The 25,928-nt window shown below is 36.0% G+C and overlaps 1 protein-coding gene across 3 annotated transcripts in view; it reads left to right on the top strand.

Moving 5' to 3' along the window:
* Positions 1-25,928, top strand: part of STK31 (serine/threonine kinase 31) — an 86,324-nt gene that overhangs the window by 10,208 nt on the left and 50,188 nt on the right. For all 3 annotated transcript variants that reach the window (XM_032873102.1, XM_032873112.1, XM_032873091.1), the window contains exons 5-10: positions 3,612-3,686; positions 5,158-5,316; positions 11,592-11,950; positions 12,878-13,052; positions 21,562-21,677; positions 22,900-23,059. In XM_032873102.1, coding sequence (XP_032728993.1) covers positions 3,612-3,686; positions 5,158-5,316; positions 11,592-11,950; positions 12,878-13,052; positions 21,562-21,677; positions 22,900-23,059 — 1,044 coding nt within the window. The remainder of the gene's footprint in view (positions 1-3,611; positions 3,687-5,157; positions 5,317-11,591; positions 11,951-12,877; positions 13,053-21,561; positions 21,678-22,899; positions 23,060-25,928) is intronic.

Raw genomic sequence — 25,928 nt, 5'->3', positions numbered from 1 at the left:
AAGCTACTATGAAACACTTATACAGCCTTTTGTTGGATGTATTAACCTAATTCTTTGTAGTATATATCTAGGAGTAGAATTGCTAAGTCATACAGTGGGCATGTTTTACTTCGGTTATACTGGCCAAATAGTGTGGCAAAGTATTGAGCCAGTTTTCATTCTTACCAGCAAAGTATGATAGTGATGAGGAGGCATTTAAATTTAAATTAAAATTTAAAGAGGCATTCTAAGGCACACCTCAGAGTGAGTGCCTTTTTAAATACTGTGCCATGAATGCCTTGTTTGCATTACAGCTCAAAGCTCTGTTTATTTATTTACTTATTATTTTATTTTATTTACTTAAAAAAATTTTTTTAAAGATTTTGTTTTATTTATTTGACAGAGATCACAAGTAGGCAGAGAGGCAGGCAGAGAGAGAGGAAGGAAAGCAGGCTCCCTGCTGAGCAGTGAGCCCAAAGCAGGGCTTAATCCCAGGACCCTGGGAGCTGAAGGCAGAGACCTTCACCCACTGAGCCACCCAGGTGCCCCTATTTACTTATTTTAAAAAGATTTATTTATTTTTTTGAGAACGAGAGAGAGAAAGAGTGTTCAAGCACGAGCTGGGGAGGGGCAGAGGGAGAGGGAGAAGCAGACCACTCTGCTGAGCAGGGAGTCCAGTGTGGGGCTCTGTCCCAGGACCCCAGGGTCATGATGTGAGCAGAAGGCAGATGGTCAACCCCCTAAGGCTCCCCAGCTCTGGTTATTTAAATGAAAGGGCTAGATCTTATATTTTGATATGAAATTAGGTGGTTAAAATAGTGTTTGTAAGATGAGCCCATTTGTGTAAATAAAAAACAAATATATCTTAGCATATATGTAAAATTAGTGTAAATGTAAAATTATTTTCAGGAGGTCCATGTTGAAGAGTGTTGGGAAGGAAGTCTTTCTTACTCTTTACCTTTTTGATGCACTTTGATTTTCTTTTAATAATGTGCTTCTATTGGTTTTATTTTAAAGTAATTAAAACCCCAATGGCGTATATAAAAATGTGTAAAAAGAAGAAATTAGAAGGAAAGAATGTAGCTTGGTGTTGAACATTAGAATGGATAAGGGAGTATAATTTGTAAATTTTTAGGGTTTTTTTAAAACATCTTTGTAGCCTATAATTGTGGTTAGTAGGGTTAGAAATTAAGACATACCCACTTTTCCTCTTTTGAGTACAAAATACTTGCTTTACAAAAAATTCAAGCTAGTTTCAATAATGAATTTCTTATTATAAATGATTACTCAGCCACCTGTGGTTACTTACGAATGCATTATAGTTTGAAAATTTTCCAGTGATTGACGGGTTCTCTTCCTCTCATCATGTAGGCGGGTAATGGGCTATAAATAGTGGAGCTGTGAGGGGAAAAGATTGGGACCAAGGACAATGGGATTGAATATATAGTTATGCCTGTGTTTTTATTTACTTTTTTTTTTTTTTAAGATTTTATTTATTTACCTGAGAGAGAGAGAGAGAGAGAGAGAGCATGGACAGAGAGGGAGAGGCAAGGCAGACTCCCTGCGGAGCCGGGAGCCTGATGTGGGACTCAATCCCCGGTTCCCCCGGGATCATGACCTGAGCTGAAGGCAGACACTTAACTGACTGAGCCATACAGGAGCCCCTCTGTGTTTTATTTTATTTTTATTTTTATTTTTAAAAAAATTTTTAAAAAAGATTTTATTTATTTATTTGATAGAGAGATCACAAGTAGACAGAGAGGCAGGCAGAGAGTGAGGAGGAAGCAGGCTCCCTATTGATCAGAGATCCCAATGTGGGGCTTGATCTCAGGACCCTGAGACCATGACCTGAGCTGAAGGCAGAGGCTTAACCCACTGAGCCACCTAGGCGCCCTCTCCTCTGCGTTTTAAAGACAAATCTCTTTGGGATAGACTTGTATTTTAATGGTTGTGATTTATTCATACTAACAGAGTCAAGAGCTTCAGATTCTTCAACTTTGTTGGGTGCCAGCTCTATTTCTGGATTTCTAAGTATCCCCACCCCTGCCTAGACAGGGTTGCAGTTATATCCCATTTCCGTCACTTGTCTTATATTGAATTGTTAAGTTTATTGGCGTATTATTACGAAGTCTTAACTAAAGGTAATGTGACCTTTTGCAGAGTCTGAAATTGATTAGGGCTGTTGATTATCAGCTGTTTTGCTACTGAAACTTTTTGCTTGCTGAAAAATGTAGTTAGATGGTTGGGAGAGTGTACCATGCTATTTGTGCCCTCTCTTGGCCTCCAGTTGTTGAGTGTTAGCTGAGGGAACCAGAGTTAAGTGCTAATTGAACACACCTATCCTTTGTAACATTTGCTTTTTTAGATATCCATTGTGTGACTGAATTGATTCGTACTTGGTTGTTTTGGGGAGTTGAGGATTTTTATATTTAATATATGTATGTCTTTTGCTTCAGAAACTCTGAATTTGTCCTACCTCAAGTGATACACCTAAAAGTAATTTTTATACTTCTCTTAAAGCAGTGTTCCTCAGTCTTTGGTTATGCCCTTCTAAGGCATTTTTTTTCCTTAATGGTTCTCCTCCCCTCAAGATTTATTACCACCACAAATATACTATATATCTGTTTATGTTGTCAGTTAGTTTTGAACTTTGAAGGGATACAAACCATTGTAATATTGAAGACACACCCCACTCCTGAACCAGTTTTCATTCCTTGGGAATAACATTCCCCCATTGAGAATGTATGATTTAAAGTCGTTATCTACCTAGGGTGATTTTGTATCCCCTACTCTAAGCCCCAGGTGATATTTGGCAATGTCTGGAGACATTTTTGGTTGCCACAACTGGAGGGGGTGTTATTGGCATCTTGTAGGTAGAGGCCTGGGGGGATGCTGCTAATTATCTTACAGTGTACAGGACAGAGAGAGCCTCCGCCCCATTTCCCTGCCAAAGAATTATCCTGTCTCAAAATGTCAATAGTGCTGAGGTTGAGAAATTGATATAAAGTATGTCAATTTTCCTTTGTTTTTAAAATTAAACATAATTAAAATATAAACAAATGAAAATTCAGTATTAAGGATATTATCAAATTTAATTTTATCCATTTAATAACAGAGCCTTTATATATAAAGTAAAAAGTATAAAAATCTTTCTTGCCTGGTAGGACACATGGATCACACATGGTTGAGAATCATACTGAAGTGTCATGTACTTAGCATGTTTATATTTTAAGAATAACTAATTGTATTTATTTGTTTTTAGACATTAAAGCAGCATGATTTTAAGACTTTGATGCTTATGCTTTTTTTTTTTTTTGAGTTTTATTTTTATGTCTTTTCCTCTTTTTTTTTTTTGGTTGGGGGGGAGGGGAAGCAGAATTACATTATGGACTATGAAGTCAGATTGCCTGACTTTGTATCCTGGTTCTGTTGCTTACTGGCTTATGTCTTTGGGTGTATAAATGGTGAAAACAATGTATCTGCCTCATATGGTTGTGATAATAAAATAAGTTATATATAAAATGTTTATTGCCAAATAATAAGTGCTTAATAAATGATAACCCTTATTCTGATCTACTTAGTGTGCTTTGAATCATTAAAATGCTAACTAATATTTCTTTTTCTCTTTATAGATTTATGGCGGATTATTTTCTGAAGATAAATGTTGGTACAGATGCAAAGTACTGAAAATCATCAATGATGAAAAGGCAGGAACAAGTGTTCAGTTTTTTTTTTTTTGTTTTGTTTTTTCCCCTGAGTAATGATTATTTTGGTTATACATAGTAGTAATAAGATCTGGTTCAATTGAACTTATAAATTAATTAATCATGTTTTTCCCCCTAGCGAACAGAAAAGAAATGAATTAATTAAAAAAATCCAGGTCAGATTCAGGAATATTCTTTTGAATTTAAGTTGTCATATAATCACCGCAGATTGTCCAAGAGTAGATTATATAATTTGTAGATTATGTTTGCTGACCCAGTGGTTCTTCATCATCTTGTTTGGTTTTTGCTAAGTAACTTTTAAAAGTTGATCCTATTAAAATTGAGTAGGAAAAGAACATTTGATCTATCCTTAAAAGTTCTTTTTATCTTTTGCTTAGTTGGTTTGCATATGGTTAATGAAGATTCACTTGTTGCTTTTTCATACTTTGGTTAAATGTGATGAATTTTCTTTGTGTTTAGCTATTTGAGTTTTAACATTATGAACGTGAGGGAGATTTTAAGGGAATTTGTGGAGATAAGATTCTGAATACCTGATGGCAATTGCATATTGCAGGCTGTGTAAAAGCATCTCTGTAGGCTTTCCTTTACTGTTTTGTTCCTGTATCTGCTTTACAGGACTTAAAATATTTTCTAATGTGTGTATATTTTAAAGATATTTTTCTTATGGTAATAAGGAGATGGTGAGATGAAGTAATTCGAGTAATGCTCAGAATAACTTTTTTAAAAAAAATCCATGATTTATTACTGTCCAAGGTAATGGTTTATCTTAGTGAAATAGACCCGTCTTAATTAGACATTTTCCTCACAATTTGATAACTGGAGATGACATACTGTGTTTGCTTTTGCCTTGACTTTAACTTTTTTAAATTAAGGAGCAAGATGGCTTTTGATGTTGGGATAATCTTCTTTTTTTTTTTGCTTTCCAAATAGATACAGAGCTGAAGGTGAGGGTAACCTTGATTCATTTCCTAAGTTTAACACTTGGGTTGGGTTTAATTTTACCCAAGGAAGTTTGATAATTTTGACATTGTTTTCATATTTTACTGTTTCCAATTTGAATTTAGGAATGTTGATTGATTTTAACATTCAAGATAGGAGAGGCCATTAGCTTCATAGATTTTTGTTTATTTAAATACCAGCTGTTTGGAAAAAAACAAACAAACCATAATGAGAAATGGTACTATTGGAATTAGTACTGTTTGGTACTGTTGGAAATAATACTGTTGGTAACTAGTTAACTAGTACCAAACAGTGATTACTGGGATCTCATGGACCATGGATTTTCTTTATTTTGAGAATATTGTTGGAGGTCTTGTTTCTAAATACATTTTCTCAATTTGAGGTAAAATGCCCTGAGGTAATTATGGTAATTAACAGAAGGCAGTAAATGGATGGTTTCCTTAGAGATGTTTAATCTAAATTCTGTGTTAGTATTTGTATCATTTTTTCCCAGTGTCTGGTGAGATACATTGACTATGGAAATACTGAAATTCTAAATCGATCTGATATAGTTGAGATTCCTTTGGATCTGCAATTTTCTAGTGTTGCCAAAAAATACAGACTTTGGGGACTACAGATTCCTTCTGGCCAAGAAGTTACCCAGTTTGATCAGGCAAGTCACAGACTTAAATATTTTTGTTAATGGAAGTGAAGCTCTGTGTTTGAAACAAAATATTATAAATGTAGTTAAATTCTGCTGATCTTCTTTAATATAAAAGTCTGTATAAATTAGTGAAAAATATGAATTGGAGAATAATTAAAAGTAATTATGTAGTAATTTAAAAATACAATTTAAACATAATGATTCAAAAACAATTATTTGTGCTCATCTTTGCTAGGTAAACATTTGTGATCAGAGTTGCCTGTGTGATGTATTTGCATAATAAGTGTAAATAATTTCTTCTCATATAAAAGCTTAGAAAAGTCTCTTATGATGGAAAAAATGATAAATATAATTATTGTTATCTTTTGGTTTTGAGAGAGTATGGTGATCTTTAACCTAGCCCTGGCCATAAATACCACAAAACTGAAATTAGTGGAGTTGTGAATTTATCAGATTTTTAGCATTTTGGCAAGGGTTCAAACTGTTTGGTGTCATAGTTTTCAATGATGTTCTATTATCTAGATTCGAGTTTGTATCCCATTCTATTAAATTTTGGATTAGTAACCTAATTCTGCACTATCTGATAATTTTAGGGGTAGTCTTATGGGAATTCTACCTCCTTTTAAATCTGTGCAGTAATGATATTCTTTTGGTGGGTATTAATGCTTTTGAGATATTATTGATAAGTAATCAGATTTGTATTTTTTTATTTAGCAGCTCAAATGACTTATGTGAAAAAATGATTGAATCGATAACTGTGGAATAGTAAAATTCAGAAACCTATTTGCCTCTTTTCTGTTTGTTTTGTTTTGAGAATCTTGGAAGTTCGGTGTAGTTTTGTCTGCAGTTTAATTACCTGTAAGAAACATTTCTGTACTTAGAGGACTCAGACTTTCATAAGTATAGAGTAAAGCATAGATATTATTGTAAAATTATATTCCTAAATTTCTGGTTTAAAATCTGAAGTTTTTTTTTTATTAATCTAGATATTTTGACCAAGGTAGAGGATTGTTTTAAATTTCTTGTATGCCAGGGGCGCCTGGGTGGCTCAGTGGGTTAAGCCTCTGCCTTCAGCTCAGGTCATGATCTCGGGGTCCTGGGATCGAGCCCGGCATTGGGCTCTCTGCTCGGCGGGGGGCCTGCTTCTCCCTTCTCTCTCCCTGCCTCTCTGTCTACTTGTGATCTCTCTCTGTCAAATAAATAAATAAAAATTAAAATTAAAAAAAAATTTCTTGTATGCCTAGAACCCTAGAATGTTAAATGTACTGACCTTAGAATTCCCTTGCTCTCACCTTGTTATTTTATAAATAAAGAAATTGGGTCTAGAACAATTAGATGACTAATTATTTAAAGTAATAAAGGTAATTACTGCTGAGTAAGGGCTGGAACTCAAGTCTGTTGCTCTTCTCATGGTAAGATGATATAAAATTTATGTTGATTGAAACAAGTATGAATCAAGAATAAAAGGTCATTTTTAAAAGTTAGTTTTCGAACTGAGGAGTAAACTTTAGTTATTGGGAATGTTTTTTTAATTTTCATAGATTCTTTACAGGTGATATTATGTGTATTTGCATGCTTAAGTTCAGTAAAAAGACTGTTAGCAAACTGAGTATTTTCTGGAAAAAATAGTTACTCTTGAATGTCTCTGCTTAGGAAGCCCATGTAGCCATTAATTCTCAGCTCAAGGCTTAAATATAATTTCCTATATAAAGTCTTCGCTAATACCCACCATCCATTCCCCTGTAGCTGTTTCAGTCATTCAGTGAATAAGGCATGTAGAGTTGCATTTTTTTCCCTCTCCCACAAGATAGTGAGCTTATAGAGATAAGACTGTTTTAGTAGAGATAATATTTTATTCATTTTTCTATGGATCTCCTCAATCTTGCCTGTTAGGTGTTAAATGAGCATCCAGTTTATCTAGCATTTGAACAAATGAATGAATAGTAGGGATTTAGTTTAAAAGAGAGAGAGAGAGAGAGAGACTCTCAGAGGGTGACCCAGGCACTAAAATATCCTCAGTACATTTTAAACCAACACTTTCATACCCACGTTATAGCACAGTTGAAACTGATACTCTGATTAGTGGTTACAAATGCCGAAGATCGCATGAAGATTTATGACCTAAATGCATTCCTTATTGTAAAAATTTTATTTAGAATCAGGGAATGAGACTAGAGATTGGAATTTGGGTTTAACAGATTAAAGACATTTTAGCCTGTTTTCTAATATATCCAGATAAGATTAGGTGGACTAAAATAGCAAGCAAGTAATGCTTTCTTGGTTTTGAATAAAGCTTACCAGTTTGGGAAACATGAGATATGTCTTAGAAAAATGGCATCATCATTTTTTTTAAAAGATTTTATTTTTATTTATTTATTTGACAGAGAAAGAGAGAGAGAAAGATCACAAGTAGGCGCAGAAGCAGGCAGAGGGGGAGGGGGAAGCAGGCTCCCCGCTGAGCAGAGAACCTGATGCGGGGCTCGATTCCAGGACCCTGTGACCATGCCCTGAGCCAAAGGCAGAGGCTTAACCGACTGAGCCACCCAGGCGCCCAGCATCATCATTTTTTAATCATTGAAAGCTCTGTGTTCTAAGACAATGATCAGATTTATTTAAAAGATAAATCTTATTAAAGCCTTTTAAATACCTACATTTTAAAAATAAATAGATCTCTCTTTCCGGAATGTAAGATTTAATGAGAACTATAATACATTTCTCAACATAAAAATTAAATATTTGACATTTAAGAAAAGAATACATAGAATATATATATGTATATTTTTAAAGATTTTATTAATTTATTCGACAGACAGAGATCACAAGTAGGCAGATAGGCAGGCAGAGAGAAAAGAGGAAGCAGACTCCCTGCTGAGCAGAGAGCCCGATGTGGGGTTCAATCCCAGGACCCTGGGATCATGACATGAGCTGAAGGCAGAGGCTTTAACCCACTGAGCCACCCAGGCGCCCCTAGAATATATATTTTTATGGTAAAGTATAATAATAGATGTAATAATAACCCGTGTATTATCTACTTGGTCATTCTTTTTGTTAATTAGAATTTAAGAGAACTTAGATTTTATTCCAAGTTTAGGCTTTTGTTTTTCTGATTATGTATAATTCAGGGAGAATTTTATTGAACAACTAAATGTGATTGGTGATCATAACTTAAATGGAATTTGAGTTCAGGGAAAAGTCTAAAATATTAGATTTTTGCATAACATTTTAAGCAAGGAGTAGTATACCTTTAGTGCATTCAGCTTTAGGTAATTAGAACTCTTGTAGAAAGTAGATTATTTCCATCTAAATCCATATGTTGCCCAAAGACAGAGTTTCTCAAAATATTAAGAATTTTATGTATTCCAGCAATAATTTTCAGACATTGTCATTTCTATTAACATTGGTTAGGAGTGGAAGTTGTACTTGATTTTATTTATTTATTTATTTATTTATTTAAAGATTTTATTATTTATTTGACAGACAGAGATCACAAGTAGGCAGAGAGGCAAGCAGAGAGAGAGGGGGAAGCGGGCTCCCTGCTGAACAGAGAGCCTGATGTGGGGCTCGATCCCAGGACCCTGAGATCATGACCTGAGCCAAAGGCAGAGGCTTTAACCCACTGAACCACCCAGGCGCCCCTGTACTTGATTTTAGATAGACTTTCAGCATAAAGGTGATGGTGTGAACAAAGGCAAAGGAAAAAAAATTAAATTTCTTTAAAATTTACAGCCATTGACAAGTCCTCGAGACAGGCAGAGAGTCCTTCTAGGAACTCAGCTGCCTCCATGTTATTAGTCTGACCTCCAAAGTCCTGCAAGTCTCCTTTAACATGTAAAAATTCCTTTGGAAACTTCCTTTATCTCTACCCACCTGTTCTTCCCAAGATATATGTTAGCAATCATCCTCCAAGAGTATGGCACACTGATAGACACCTGAAGGATCTCATGACTAAGTTTTTACTAGACAGTAGCAAGTGACCTTTCCCTAACAACAGCTAGCCAGCCCCTCAAGGTCCTGGAAACTTTGCTTCCAAATCCTTAGACACTTGTGCTTTCCCTGACCCCCTCCCAATTTGAAAGTATAAAATGGCCACTCCTCATGACCCCAGTGCAGCTCTTTCTGCCCACAGATCTTGTCCCTGTACTTTAATAAACCATCTTTTTGCACTGAAGACATCTCAAAAGTTCTTTCTTGATGGTTTGCTCCCAAACCCCAACAATGTCACATCAGTTGAAACCAAAGGTTTTTGTTTGAAAGAGGTTAACCCAAAACCAGATTCTGATTGATCAAAATCTTAATCTGATCTATTTCTATGAATTATATTTTGAGTTTGTTAGCTTCGCTTGCTTGATCTCATTTGTTGGTGATGCCTTCTGAACCATCTTTACTATCTATATTGGTATTCTTGGTAAATTCAAGCCTCTCATGTGTTTAAGATGTGTGTGTGTAAGAATTTTATGACTTGAAAGATTTATAAAGCCTGTGTTTTTGTAAACTTAAAATACTATGTCATTTTGGTTTGTGGATTAAAAAGATATATATATTTTTGAATGGTTAATGATGAGCATTTACAGTTTGCCTTCTGCTCTTACAGATGTACCCTTCTAGGTCCAGGGGTTCTTAACTTGGGGTTAAAATGTATCACAGTGAAATAATTTTCTTTGTAATTCTATGTATTTTTCATTTCATTTATTTATTTAAGTTTTTTGTTCATTTCTTAGAACACAAGCAAGGGGTGGGGAGGGGCAGAGAGAGAGGGAGAACTAGGCTACCCATTGAGCAAGGAGCTGATGCGGGGCTCCATTCCAGGACCCTGAGATCATGACCTGAGCTAAATGAAGGCAGATGCTTAACTGACTAAGCCACCCAGGCACCCCTATTTTATGCATTTAAAAAACATTTTTCTGAGAAGGATTCTAAAAATTTTACCAACCTGATTAAAGGAGCCCATGGCATAGAAAAAGTTAAGAGCTCCTACGTAAGTCTCATTTCTACACTTTATAATACTGTATAGTTAAAAAAAGAGAATATAATTACTCCTTAACAATGTTATTTAGTTTCTTGGACCTTGAATTTTTTTTTTCTTTCTGTTCTTCCTCCTCCTCTTCTTTAGACCTTGAAATTTTTTCTTTATCCTCCTTTTTCCCTCTTCCCTTTCTTCCTCCTCTTTTTTATTTAAATGTGGTCAGCTTGTGTATTTGCTAATTTTTAGTTTGGTCTCTTTAAAAAAATATTTATTTGAGAGACAGAGAGAGAGAACTTGAGCATGGGTAGGGAGGGGTAGAGGGAGAGGGAGAAGTAGTCTCAGTAGGGAGACTGCTGTGGGGCTCATGGGGCTGGATCCCAGGATCCTGGGATCATGACCTGAGCTGAAGATGGACTGACTGAACCACCCAGGCACCCCTAGTTTGGTCTTTATGCTCTTAGTACCTGGATTATCATTGGTATGGTTTCCTGCTTGTTTTTTTCTCTTCTAATCCTGTCTTACTGTAAAACCAGAGTACCTCTTTTTTTTTTTTTTTTTTTTTTAAGATTTTGTTTTTAAGCCCCCAGCATGGGGCTCAAACCCAAAACTCTGAGATCAAGAGCCAGCCAAGTGCCCCTAACCAGAGTACCTAATTCTGCCTGTAAAACTATTTTTATTTTTTAAAATTTTTATTTATTTATTTTTAAAAGATTTTATTTATGTGTTTGATACACACACACACACACACACACACAGAACAAGCACAAGCAGGAGAGGGAGAAGCAGGCTCCCCACTGAGCAGGGACCCTGACATGGGGCTTAATCCCAGGAATCTGGGATCATGACCTGAGCTGAAGGCAGATGCTTAACCAACTGAGCCACCCCGGTGCTCCTATAAAGCTATTTTTAAAGTTTTGTTGAATTTGAGTGCTTTTTTTAGATACCAGAATTCATTTTTATGTGCTATACTCCTTAGGACACCATTTCATTTCATTGGGACCAAAAATGGTCAACACTCTCTGCTTGGTTTAAAACAGTTATTCTAGGGTATTTAATTGGTACACATTTTAAAATTTATGGATATGGCTGCCTATACAGGTATTAACTCTACTTCTGGAAAGGAAGATTTCTCCTCTAAATGTGTAATTAGAATATATTCATACACATGGAGAAGTATATTTGCTTATAGCCAATAACAAGGTAAGAGTTTTCAGAATGAAAAAGTATGATTGTTTAAAAAACCAGGTAGAAACAAAATAAGTGAAGAAAGACATGTTGGCGTAGTTGGTTTACATCTTTTTTCCTCCCCCATTTTTCTTAGGGCAGAACCTTTTTGGGGAGCTTGATTTTTGAAAAGGAGATAAAAATGAGAATTAAAGCAACCTATCAAGATGGAACAGTTATTGCTCAGGCTGAGTATGGCAGTGTGGATATAGGGGAGGAGGTGGCTAAGAAAGGATTTGCAGAAAAAAGCAAACTCACTTCCAGCAGTAACACCTGTGAGGAAAAAAAATCAGATCCTGGTCCGCTTGTCCTCAGGAACTTCAAAAGCCCTATTCCCTCATGGGGCCATAGATCAAACCAGTCAGCCTTCACCCGGCCAAAGGGGCGCTTAAGTGGGAGGATGACTCTTGACTCGAAGAATGAAAATGATGCAGGAAATCATGTGACATTTCCAAAGTAAGACTGTCATGGGGTTTTCAGTCAACTAGTTTCTAATTCTTGGTAAAGCTCTTGTCATAGTAGAAGTCAAGCTTTATATTTTTGGAATACTCATCTATGTCAGTGATTTTGAGGGATGATATTCATTTCTATTTTTCTTAAATGTGTATTCCTCTCTGCTTTTGTAGGAATTTTTCGTAAGAGCCATTTGGAAAGAAAAATTATTCCTGTTATTTAACATGCCAGCTCTTCATATTAATTCTTCTGAATATGTTTACCAAAAATATAAATATACTCCTAAATCTGAATTATCCAGGCACAGCCAGAATTTCAGATAAACTTTGAAGTTTTCCTTTTGCTTTAAGAGTATTTTAATGAGTTTTAGGGAATTAACTTTCCTTTTTAACAAAAGAGAAACTCTTTGTTCTTCCTGTGATAACTTCCTGTGATAACTTGATTATTACAAAGGGAATTCACTTTTTAGACAATCTTGAATTATAAGTTTGAAGCAGAAAGCCATGTTTAATGTTTCTAAGTACCAAACCATTTATAAACTTCTGTGTCATGATCCAAGCCATGATGCCATGTCTTGGGTTATGTAGCTGTTTTTGGGATTGTAGAAACAAAACTGTCAAGTAGAGTGGAGTTGATGGGGAGGAGAAATTGGAAGAAACTGATAATGAATCCTTTTTACTGTATTTACTGGAGTTGATATTGCTATAAGTTGGAATATATTTGAGTGTTGGCAGCATTGTTTTTGAAGTATAATTTTATGAAAACTAGTTTGCATTAAAATATTTTTAAATGTTGAACTAGATAAAGATTTTAAATTAGTTTTCAAAATTAACTTAAGATATATTCTCAAGATGATTTATTTTAGATTTATGATCTCTGTCAGTCTTAACACAATTTGGTTTTTAAAATAAGTGAATTTGTTTTTAATAGGGAAAATTTGACTATTGGAGACTTTAATTTAGGATCTAATGTCAGCCTGGCAAAAATTAAGCAGGACCAGAAACTGATTGAAGAAAATGAAAGGCTTAAAAACGAGAAGGAGGTTCTTCTTGAAAGTTATAAAGCTCTACAATCCAAAGTAGAACAGACTGCCCAGGAGCTGCAGGTATGGTATGTTCACTGGTATAAGGTAAAGAATGACCATCTGGGTGACTGTATACTTATCTGCTCTTCTTTGTTTAATTTGCTGGCACTTTTTGTTTTCTTCCCTTTCTCTCCCATTCTCCCTCTTTTCTCCTTTACATTTGTTTACAGATGAAATTTTTTCTTATACTCCAAACTAATCATCTTTGGATTTCATTGAATGTTTGAAAGATTAATAATTTCTCATTTACATTTCCTTTTATGTTCTTTTAAAAGCTCTTTTTTTTTTTTTAAGATTTTATTTGTTTATTTGACACAGATCACAAGTAGGCAGAGAGGTAGGCAGAGAGAGAGGGGGAAGCAGGCTCCCCGCTGAGAGAGCCCGATGCGGGGCTCCATCCCAGGACCCTGAGATCATGACCTGAGCCGAAGGCAGAGGCTTAACCCACTGAGCCACCCAGACGCCCCTCTTTTAAAAGCTTTTAACTGTGGGAAATTTCATACATTCCAGAAGGAGAGTTGAATAATTAACCCAGTGTATTCATCACACGGTTTTTACAGTTACTAGACACGAGGGCAGTCTTTTTAAAAAAAAACAAAAAACAAAAAAACTATACCTCCTGAGTTATTTTATTTTATTTTAAGGGATTTTTAAAATTTATTTGTTTGAGAGAGAGAGAGTGAGAGAGCGCGTGTGTGCATGAGCAGGGGCAGAGGGGTGGGAGAAGCAGACTCCCCACTGAGCAGAGAGCCTGTTGCAGGGCTTAATTCCAGGACCCTGGGATCATGATCTGAGCTGAAGGCACACTCTTAACCAATTAAGCCACCCTGGTGCCCCAGAGTTATTTTAAACAAATCCCATTGATAATACTCTACTGTATATGTTTTAGTTAGTGTCTGCCTCTACTAGAAAATAACTTTGAAAAAGACAACTGTAATATTATTCATACTTAAAAATTAACAGTAATTCCTTAATATCTTTTAATAGCCAGTGTTCAGATTTCCTGGATTGTTCTATGATTGCCCCTTAGCTTCTTCCAGTTGGGATCCTAGTTTAGGCCTGTGCATTGCATTTTGGATGCTAAATCTCTTAAATTGCTTAATCTGCATCCTTGTGTTGCTTAAGAGGCTCCTTTATCTGCATATATTTCCTTTTATGGTAGTTAGCTTTCCAGGTTGCTCGGATACAGGGCATTTACCCACCCCCCCAAGGATATTGTCTATTTTTCAAATGTGTGAGTTTTTTCTTACCCTAAATGTGCCACCCTAACACTGTTCTCCAGTGCACCATCACCAACTGGATGTCCCAAAATTCATTTGTGATACTAAATACCAGGAGTTGGCACAGACCCCACAAGTTAAGGACTCAGTCCCATAAGACTTCTTCCACTTCAGATTCCAGCCACCATCAGGTTCCCAGGCTACTTACACTTCTGCCTGTAAATTTGAGAGCTCCTTTGATCCCTACTCCCTTGTTTAGTAATTCACTAAAACAACTCAAGAACTCAGGAAAGTGCTATACTTATGCTTACAATTTTATTATAAAGGATATAACGCAGGAACAACCAAATGAAAGGAAGAGATGCATAGAGGAAGTTACGATGGGAGTGAAAGGTGGAGTAGGGGAACTGGGGGTATCTTAGCCTACCACTCTACCAGTACATGGATTTGTTCACCAATCTGGAAGCTCCCTAAAACCTACTTATTTGGAGGGTTTTGTTTTGTTTTTTTGTGTTATGTTTTGTTTTAAATGAAGCTTTCATTAGGTCAGATTGATTAAATCATTGATCATTGATAATTGAACTCAATTTTCAGCCTTTAAATCCATATGTAGCATTCTCCAGGGGGCTCTGCCTCATAAATCCATAAATCTGGGTACTGTCCATTATAACCTCTTGTTTGTATTTTTAAAGATTTATTTATTTATTTTAGAGAGAGAGAGGGAGACTTTGCTCTAGGCTGGGGGAGAAGTGAGAAGCAGAGGGAGAGGGGAGAATCCAGGAAGACTCCCTGCTGAGCACAGAGCCCAGTCTCACAACTCTGAGATCATGTCCTGAGCCAAAATCAAGAGTCTGGATATTTAACCAGATATTTAACCAGAGCTACCCAGGCGCCCCCTAACTAACCTTGTATCTGGGGACATCCTCCTAAGGATGGGCATTTCAGAGATAAGGTCTCTTCTTAGAATACAATCTGTTTCTTTAGAAGTCTAGTTCATAAGGAGATTAGTCACCTGCCTTTTATTTTTTTTCTCTGGGGGTGTTTCCCTGTCCTCTTCCGCGAAGAGTATAAATGGATCACAGGTCATCTACTTTACCTACTCAAGATATAGAATGCTCACTTCCACTTCAGAAAGTTCCTTGTTGCCTCCCTACAGTCTAACCACTTTTCCTCCCACTCAAGGCAACCACTATTCTGATTTATATCACCATAGTTTAGTTTTCCTGGTCCTGTACTTCGTAAAAGGAATCCTGTGATATGTGTTCTTTTGTGTCTGGCTTCATTCACTGAACATAATTGTTGTGACATTTATTTATGTTGTGTATATTATAGATTTGTTCATTTTTATTAGTAGTAGTCCATTGTAGCAGTATACCACAGTTTGTATTTAGGGTGTTTGTTTCTGGTTTTTAGTTGTTATGAGTAAAGCCATTGTGAATATTTTTGTATGGGTCTTTTTGTGGGTATATGCATTCATGTAACCTGGATTACAGAGATTCTTTCCTCAGCCATATCCCATCTACTGATAAGTACATCAAACTTGTTCATTTCTGCTCTAGTGTTTTTGATCTCTCATTGTCCATCTGTTCTTGCATGCTGTCTACTTACGTACTAGAGCCCTTAGCATATTAATCATGTCATGTTTAAAATTTCTGGTCTGACAGTTTGAGCATCTATCCATGCCATGTCTGAGTCTGATTCTTGATTTGTCTCTTCCAAGTGTGTTTTTTGGTCTTTTAGTATATATTCTCCCTTTCTGCCTTTCCTTATGCGTACACCCTCTCTTTCTCTCTCTCTCTTTCTGTCAAATAAATAAATATAATCTTAAAAAGTATATCGTTTCCCTGAGGTCAGATCTTGTTAAGAACAGAATACTCTGGTGTAAAATGTTTCCTTTTCCCCTTTCCCTTTTGGAAGCTGGAGGGGATTTTTCTCTTTTATTTCTCTGTGAGAACATGGTAGAGATCCTGGGGGTAAAACTCATAAAACTGGAGGCATCCTGGTGACCGAGTCTGCCTGGAGTTTTTAACTGAGTTGTTCACAGTGAGTCTTCAGCAGTTGTCATTTGAAGTTGAGGTTTACCTATTTGAGACTGGTTCCCTCAGAGGTTGCTTCTCCTTGTAAGTTGTGAATGGCTTTTGTTTCCCAGTCTCTCCAGTTTGGGGGGCAGTAGTTTGTCCTGTGACCTCATCTTTCTTTCTTTTTTATTTTATTTTATTTTTTATTTTTATTTTTTTTATAAACATATAATGTATTATTAGCCCCAGGGGCACAGATCTGTGAATCGCCAGGTTTACAACTTCACAACACTCACCATAGCACATACCCTCCCCAATATCCATAACCCCACCACCCTCTCCCTCCCCCCTCCCCCCAGTCCCCCTCAGTTTGTTTTGTGACGTTAAGAATCTCTTTTGGTTTGTCTCCCTCCCGATCCCATCTTGTTTCATTTATTCTTTTCCTACCCCCCAGACCCCCAACATTGCATCTCCACTTCCTCATAATCAGGGAGATCATATGATAGTTGTCTTTCTCCGATTGACTTATTTCGCTAAGCATAATACTCTCTAGTTCCATCCATGTCGTCGCAAATGGCAAGATTTCATTTCTTTTGATGGCTGCATAGTCCTTCATTTTAGATATATACCACATTTTCTTTATCCATTCATCAGTTGATGGACATCTAAGTTCTTTCCATAGTTTGGCTATTGTGGACATTGCTGCTATAAACATTCCAGGTGCACGTGCCCCTTCAGATCACTACGTTTGTATCTTTAGGGTAAACACCCGATAGTGCAATTGCTGGGTCATAAGGTAGCTCTATTTTCAACTTTTTGAAGAACCTCCATGCTGTTTTCCAGAGTGGTTGCACCAGCTTGCATTCCCACCAACAGTGTAGGAGGGTTCCCCTTTCTCCACATCCTCGCCAGCATCTGTCATTTCCTGACTTGTTAATTTTAGCCATTCTGACTGGTGTGAGGTGGTATCTCATTGTGGTTTTGATTTGTATTTCCCTGATGCCGAGTGATGTGGAGCATTTTTTCATGTGTCTGTTGGCCATCTGGATGTCGTCTTTGCAGAAATGTCTGTTCATGTCTTCTGCCCATTTCTTGATTGGATTATTTGTTCTTTGGGTGTTGAGTTTGCTAAGCTCTTTATAGATTTTGGATACCAGCCCTTTATCTGATATGTCATTTGCAAATGTCTTCTCCCATTCTGTCAGTTGTCTTTTGGTTTTGTTAACTGTTTCCTTTGCTGTGCAAAATCTTTTGATCTTGATGAAGTCCCAATAGTTCATTTTTGCCCTTGCTTCTATTGCCTTTGGCGATGTTCCTAGGAAGAAGTTACTGCGGCTGAGGTTGAAGAGGTTGCTGCCTGTGTTCTCCTCAAGGATTTTGATGGATTCCGTTCTCACATTGAGGTCCTTCATCCATTTTGAGTCTGTTTTTGTGTGTGGTGTAAGGAAATGGTCTAATTTCATTTTTCTGCATGTGGCTAATTTTCCCAACACCATTTGTTGAAGAGGCTGTCTTTTTTCCATTGGACATTCTTCCCTGCTTTGTCGAAGATTAGTTGACCATAGAGTTGAGGGTCTATTTCTGGGCTCTCTATTCTGTTCCATTGATTGGTGTGTCTGTTTTTGTGCCAGTACCATACTGTCTTGATGATGACAGCTGTGTAGTAGAGCTTGAAGTCCAGAATTGTGATACCACCAACTTTGGCTTTCTTTTTCAATATTCCTTTGGCTATTTGAGGTCTTTTCTGGTTCCATATAAATTTTAGGATTATTTGTTCCATTTCTTTGGAAAAAATGGATGGGATTTTGATAAGGATTGCATTAAATGTGTAGATTGCTTTAGGTAGCATAGACATTTTCACAATATTTGTTATTCCAATCCATGAGCATGGAATATTTTTCCATTTCCTTGTGTCTTCCTCAATTTCTTTCATGAGTACTTTATAGTTTTTTGAGTATAGATTCTTTGCCTCTTTGGGTAGGTTTATTCCTAGATATCTTATGGTTTTGGGTGCAATTATAAATGGGATGGACTCCTTAATTTCTCTTTCTTCTGTCTTTTTGTTGGTGTAAAGAAATGCAACTGATTTCTGTGCATTGATTTTGTATCCTGACGCTTTACTGAATTCCTGTACAAGTTCTAGGAGATTTGGAGTGGAGTCTTTTGGGTTTTCCACATATAGTATCATATCATCTGCAGAGAGTGAGAGTTTGACTACTTCTTTGCCTATTTGGATGCCTTTGATTTCTTTTTGTTTTCTGATTGCTGAGGCTAGGACTTCTAGTACTATGTTGAATAGCAGTGGTGATATGACCTCATCTTTCTTAAAGATCTAAGAAGGCTTGTTGATTTTTTCAGTTTGTTCAGCTTTTTATTTGTTGTTAGGATGGTGTAGTGACTTTCAGGTTTTTTGCATGCTGGACCAGAAACCTGAAGTTTTTAATGCTTTCAAAGTACTGATTTCTGTATCTGTTGGTTTTTAAAATTTATTTCTTTTTTATTTTATTAATTGATTTTTTAAACTTTATGATTGCCTTCTTTCCTCTTTAATTTGCCCTTCTATCTTCTTCAGATGGAAATTCATATCATTTTTGATCTTTTGTTCTTTAGAACATTTAAAGATAATTTTTTAAAAAGATTTTATTTATTTACTTGACAGAGAGAGAGATCACAAGTAGGCAGAGAGGCAGGCAGAGGGGGCAGAAAACTGAGGGGCAGGCTCCCCACTGAGCAGAGAGCCCAATACGGGGCTGGATCCCAAGACCCTGAGATCATGACCTGAGCCCAAGGTAGAGGCTTAAGCCACTGAGCCACCCAACCACCCCTAAAGATATTTCTTTTTAAGTACTGCTTTATCTGTAGGCCACAGATTTTGATACTTTGTTTTTCTTAATTAAACATGTTTTTAAAATTCTGTGATTTTTGTTTGAATCATGAGTTATTTAGAAGTATATTATCTAATTTTCAGATATGTGGAGATTTTTTTTCCCCCAGTATATTTTTATTACTGAGTTTTAGTTAATCTCTTTTTATTAGGGATCCTACTTTCTTTGGTTTCACTTCTTTTAAATTTATTGTGATTTGCTTTATTATCCAGCATATGATTTGTCTTTGGAAGTGTTCCCATGTACATTAAAAAATTGTGTATATTCTACAGTTGTGTGGTAGAGTGTTTTGTGCATAAAATCAAATGAGCTGAGAGTATTGTTGAAGTCTTTTGTATTTGGACAGATTTTTCTGTCTACTTGTTCTATCAGTTCCCAGAGAGGAGTGTTGAAATCTCCAGATATTATTGTGGTTTTCTCTGTTTCTTCCTTTTTTCTGTTAAGTTTTACTAGGTGAATTTGAGACTTCGTTATTAGTTGGATACACATTTAGAATAGTGTCTTCCTGAATCATCTTCATGCAATATCCCTGTTTATTGCCGGGAATGCTCCCTGCATTGAAGTCCACATTGCCTGATATTGATATAGCCATGTTTGCGTGGTATATCTTTTCCATCCTTTAATTTTTATCTGTCTCTTTATATCTAATAAGTATGTCTTATGAGCAACATATAGTTGAATCTAAGCCTTTTTATCCCCATTTATAATCTCCTATCTTTTAATTGGAGTGTTAATCTAGTTTTCATTTATTGTAATTATTGATGTGGTTGGGTTTGAATTTGCCATCTGTTGTCTTATTGGTTCTTTGTCTTAAAAACCATACTATTTTCAGTTTTTTTTTTAAATATAAGTTGACTAATAATAACCTTGAGAACCAGTTTAATTTCACTATTCTTTTATTGTTATTTATTTATTTATTTATTTAAAAGATTTTATTTATTTATTTGTCAGGGACAGAGGGAGAGAGAGCGAGCGAGCACAGGCAGACAGAGAGGCAGGCAGAGGCAGAGGGAGAAGCAGGCCCCCTGCCGAACAAGGAGCCCTATGTGGGACTCGATCCCAGGACGCTGGGATCATGACCTGAGCCGAAGGCAGCCGCTTAACCAACTGAACCACCCAGGCATCCCTCACAATTCTTTTAGGTCTAAATGATTCTTTACCTCAGTATTTTATAGTTTTCTTACACATATAATTCATTAGTAATTTGTATTGAAGATTTGTTTAATATCTTTGTAAAACATTAAGTACATTTGCAAAGATAAAAAAACTTTTTATTTCCCTACTCCTATTTCCTAGATTTATGTGATTTTGGAATAATTATAATAAAAATTCTAGTAGATATAAACAGAGTTAAAAAGAAATATAACTGATTCTTCATGGTCATCCTACTTAACAAATGGGAGAAGGACATGAACATACCTGATTGTATCATACTAGTAATAAGTATAAGCATTCAGTATCTGCTGGTTCTTTCTTTTTATTTAACTAAAGAATTGGAGAGAATGTGAGGACTAAGGAGCATGTTGTACAAACGCCGAATAAACTTCTATGTTTATGTAATAATCTGGTTTGGAGTATAATTAGAATAAAGCTGCTAGGTCTTTAATGATATTACTGCTCTATACATTATTTTAGATAATCATGGTACATTTGTACTTGAGATACTATTCAGAATCAGGGAGTTAAATCTAGCTTGGTTCAGGGAAGTGATGTTTTTGGTTGTTTTGCAATGTAAAATGACACAGGACTTTGTAAAAAAAAGTTGTCATTGATAATCATTTCATGTCTCTAGGGATCTTTTACTTATCTTTTTAAAATTTAAGTATTAAGACATAAAATGTGAAATTTCTTTCTTTTTGGCTTTTTATTAGAATGAAAGATAAAGAGTCTGTGATCTGTGTGAAGGTAGAAGACCGGAATAGATTATCTTTTTCAGATCCAAACTAGTAGGAAAATCAGTTGTCCTGTGGTTTAACATTTAAAAAGAAAACTTTGTTTCAAAGGATTTATTTATTTATTTTAGAGCAAGATTGAGAGAACATGAGTTGGGGGAGGCTGGGAGGAGAGAAAGAATCTCAAACAGACTCCACACTGAGCATGGATCCCCATGTGGGCTTGGACTCATGACCCCATCATTCCCTGAGCCAAAATAAAGAGTTGGATGCTTAACCCACTGAACCACCTAGGTGCCCCCAATTTTTTAAAAGTAATCTCTATGCCCAATATGGAGCTCAAACTCATTGTCCCTGAGATCAAGAGCTCCATGTTTCACCAACAGAGCCACCCAGGTACCCAAATATTTTTTAATATTTAAAATTTTATTTATGCCTTAAAAGCATTTAAGTGACAGTAGAAATATAGTTTCTTGTTCGAGATTCACTAGGGACGTGCTTGTTTTTTGTTGCAGCAAGAGAAAGCGACTACCATGGATTTGACTAAACACTTAGAAAACACTCTGAAGACTCGTGTAGGTACCAGAATGGAAAATCTGGCAGCTAAGGTTGAAATGTTGAAAGAAATTAGGTAAGTAAAAGCATATTTTTGATAAGGATAATTTTAATTTTCACTTATTTTTAAGATTTATTTATTTATTTATTTGTCCAGTGGAAATTTATATTCTCCAGTTTAATCCATCAGCTGTCATCTGGTTTATAAGCTTCTAGATAGTTTGAGTAATTTTGTTCCTCTAGAGCCTAATTAACTTTTGATTCATTACCAGAAACTAAGTGGCTACACTGCCACAGGTATGGGACAGATTTAGGACCAAAATAATCCAATGTATTTTAGTACATTTTTGAGGAAATAATGTGCTATTTGAGTGGTGGCTGTCTTGTTAGAAACTAGAGAAAAGAATATGGATGGACTTTGTTGTTTTTGCTAGCTGGCTTGCCTCTCCAATTTTTTTTTTTTTTCCTTTTTTCAACTCCACAAATGTTAGTCTGCTTAATAGGGTACAAAGACTAATGTGCTTGCAGTCTTGGTAAGCAAGATTAGCTAAGTCTAACATTTTTAAGGAATTATTCAGAAATCTAACTGTATACCAGCATTGAAGGTCTCTTTGATATGATCAGACTTTTAAAGTTGTCCTTTATTTTATTTTATTATTTTTTTAAGATTTTATTTTTATTTATTTGACACAGAGAGAGGGCATAGGCAGGGGAGCTGGAGAAGCAGGCTCCCTGCTGAGCAGAAAGCACAATGTAGGGCTGGATCCCAGGGATCTGGGATCATGACCTTCATGAGCTGAAGGCAGATCCCAACTAACTGAGCTACTCAGGGGCCTCTATGTAAAAGTTTTCTAATAAAGTTTTATTTGATTTTTTTCTCAAATGTATATATATTTCTAAGATTTATTTATTTATTTATTTATTTATTATGCTTCTGTGCAGAAGCAGGGGGGCTGAGTCAGAGGGAGAGGGAGAATGAAAATCTCAAGCAGACCTGCTGCCACGTGTGGGGCCCAACACAGGGCTCCATCCCATGACCCTAAGATCATGGCGTGAGCTGAAATCAAGAGTCTGATGCTTGACTAACTGAGCCACCCAGGTGCCCCATGAATCAAATGTATTTTTAATTACAAATTATACCAGTTAACTGATGATTTTATATAAGGTTTTAGCAAGTACCTCTTCATAGCCAACATTGTATGTTGTAACTTTAGACCATTATTATTTAAGTGCAACTTTTTCTCACATCAACTTAAAAATTTCTTAATCTTTTCCTTTTTGCTTTTGTTTTTAAATAGACGTGTCAACATCAATGTTCGTTTTGGAAATGACCTCTCAGATGCTCTGCAAGTGTTAGATGAAGAGTGCTTTACTATCCCAGCTTCTTTGACTGAATTAGAGAGAATTTGGGCAGAATACAATCTTGCTCAGGAGAACATACAAACTTGTGAAAATGTGGTGGGTCCAGAATTTTTCTCTCTTATGGTTTTATTTGTTGATCATAAGGGGATATCATTTGGGGAAGATTGTGGATATTATAGTGATACTTTGCATGAAATCTTTAAATTTTATAGCATCTTCATATTAATACTTTGATTCCCAATTTTCTTGCATTGTTAAAAAAAGAATAGATAAACGGTGATTATGGATAAAGTGTTAAGAAAATCTTTTCCCCTTTTGCATGAACATTTGACCATTGGTCAATTCCTTCTCTTTTTCTTTGGTAATTTAATAAAATGATATTTCAGTCATGTTACTAGGCAGCATTGGTTAGGTAACTCTCCCTAGTTGGTAATTTATATCTGGACTTGAGAAACTTTAAACTGCAGATGCTTGGTGGAGGCTCTTGCAACTGGGCATACCATCCTTGAGGAACTTTGGAAGCTATGCCTATAAAAGATGGTGGCTTTTGAAGGGGATGAAGCTTGTAAGCCATGGTGGTTGTGACACCTGCTAATATATCTTGTTTTGGGGTCTGAGTGGTGTGTTTTATGCTGCAGTATTGGACTCTGCCTTACTATTAAATGCTATTTAAGCACCCATTATTGAAAGGTGATTATTTGTGGGTAGGGGAGGGTATGAAGAATAGATTATTTCCTATGAAATCTTTATTAGCATAGGTACAAGTATATTTCCTCTCACAATTTTCTTTAGTTTATATTGAGCTGAACAGAGCTCCTGTTTTTCATATGAAGATACTTACCACAATCATAACTTTCCATAGTACCTATGAGTTCCATACTTGTGTTTGAAGTTGCTCCATCTGAATTATTGGTGGTTTCTATGGTTTCTACCTCTGGGGATTGTACCCCAAAAGTCGTCTTCCTAGTTCATACCTAGTTTGATCAGTTGGCAATAGCTGACTGTAGGTGAGAACTGAACAGAATAACTAGGTCTTTGGAAATGCCAAGAATGTTAAATTTGTACAAGGGACTGTATTTGTGTCATTTTACATGTTAGACCCTAACTGATCACTTCTGATTACAGAAGAAAAAAGTGACAAAAACAATGAGTTTTGAATCTATATGAAACACAGGTAATGTTATTAGGTAGTTTATAAACTTTTTCTTTACACTTTTAAAATGGATAGTTTTGTTCTTATTTTATAAATGAGGAAACTGAGGCCTACAGGGTTTAAGGAAATTGCTGAAGATTAAATAGTTCTAAATGTTAAAACGGTATTTGAACCTAGGTATGTCTGACAGCAAAGGTGTATTCTCTTTCCATTTAAACTATGTTGTCGATACTAAAGTAATTCATGATGTCTTTTCTTTTCTCTTATTTCTTTTTTTTTTAAAGAATTTTAAAAATTTATTTGACAGAGGGAGAGAGAGGCAGTGAGAGAGGGAACACAAACAGAGGGTGTGGGAGAAGGAGAAGCAGACTTCCCGCTGAGCAGGAGCCTGATGTGGGGCTGGATCCCAGGACACTGGGATCATGACCTGAGCCAAAGGCAGACTCTTAACTGACTGAGCCACCCAGGCGCCCCTCTAGTAGATTTTTTAAAAAAAATTATTTATTTACATAAGTAATCTCTACACCCAGTGTGGAGCTCGAACTCACGACTCTAAGATCAAGAGTCATATGCTGTCCAGACTGAGCCAGCCAGATGCTCCTTTGATGTTTTTTTTAAAGGAGATATTTGGGGGCACCTGGGTGGCTCAGTCATTAAGCATTCAGTTCAGGTCATGATTCTAGGGTCCTGGGATTGTGAAGCTGCATTGGGCTCCCTGCTCAGTGAGAAGCCTGCTTCTCTCTCTCCCACGCCCCCTGTTTGTGTTCCCTCTTTCGCTGTCTCTCTCTTTGTCAAATAAATACAATCTTTAAAAAAAAAATAAAGGACTTATTTGTTTCTGCTTACTGCTAACGTTTCAGGATTTAATTTTGGGCTTCATTTCCTGAAAGTTCATTTGATAGACTGAAGAGTGGATTATTGAATAAATCCAGATTTATAACTGCCACTCAGAGTTGCCTTTTGAGGAGGGGCAGAGGGGAAGGGAGAGAGAATCTTAAGCAGGTTCCATGCCTAGTGCAGAGCCAGATCTCATGATGAGACCATGACCTGAGCTCATATCAAAAGGTGGACACTTAACCAACTGAGCTATCCAGGCATCCAGCATTTTATTTCCCTTATTGAACTTAATTTAGGTCTTAGTGTTATTTCATTTATGTATTTTGTACAGTACCTCAACTTGATTGCCATGTGTATTTTTGATGAAGAGATTCTTTTCTTTTTTGCATATAGTTATAAAATGGCCTGGTTGAACTTAAACAAAAAAGAATATAAAATTCAAGCTTTTTAGTGTATGTGGCAGACACTGTAATAGGTAGCAGAGACACAGATTTGTTTAAGACATGATTCTCTTGGGTATGGGATATACATATAAATAGTTTCAATGTAGCTTGATAAGTACTATAATAGAGATAATGCATAGAATTCTTGGATCTCTCTCATATGCCTATTTCCAAACCTAGCCTCTTAGACAAATTGGAGGTTTTACCATGGTGGAGATTAACTGAATCTCGAAGGATAAGTAGTTGAAGGAATTGACAGGTGGAATGGGAACAGGAGGGAGTTAGTGTATAATTAATAATAGGAACTTGGATAATTTTTTAAGAAAAACAAAAATTTCTGTGTTGTCCATATAGTGGGAAAAATAAGAGTAGGATTATGAAATATCTTATTTCTAATTAAGGGAAAGAAGCTCTTTGTTAGTTTGGTGATCTCAGGAGAAAGATGCTTGTCTTAAAAGCTACGGTGTTTGGAGAATGTAATGTTAAATTTTACTCACTTTAAGACATTATTTTTTTTTTTACATAGGTCAGT

The sequence above is a fragment of the Lontra canadensis genome, unplaced genomic scaffold (assembly GCF_010015895.1).
Source record: "Lontra canadensis isolate GAN:19392208 unplaced genomic scaffold, GSC_riverotter_1.0 scaffold2, whole genome shotgun sequence".
NCBI lineage: Eukaryota > Metazoa > Chordata > Mammalia > Carnivora > Mustelidae > Lontra > Lontra canadensis.
This window is presented reverse-complemented; position numbering and strand designations above follow the sequence as displayed.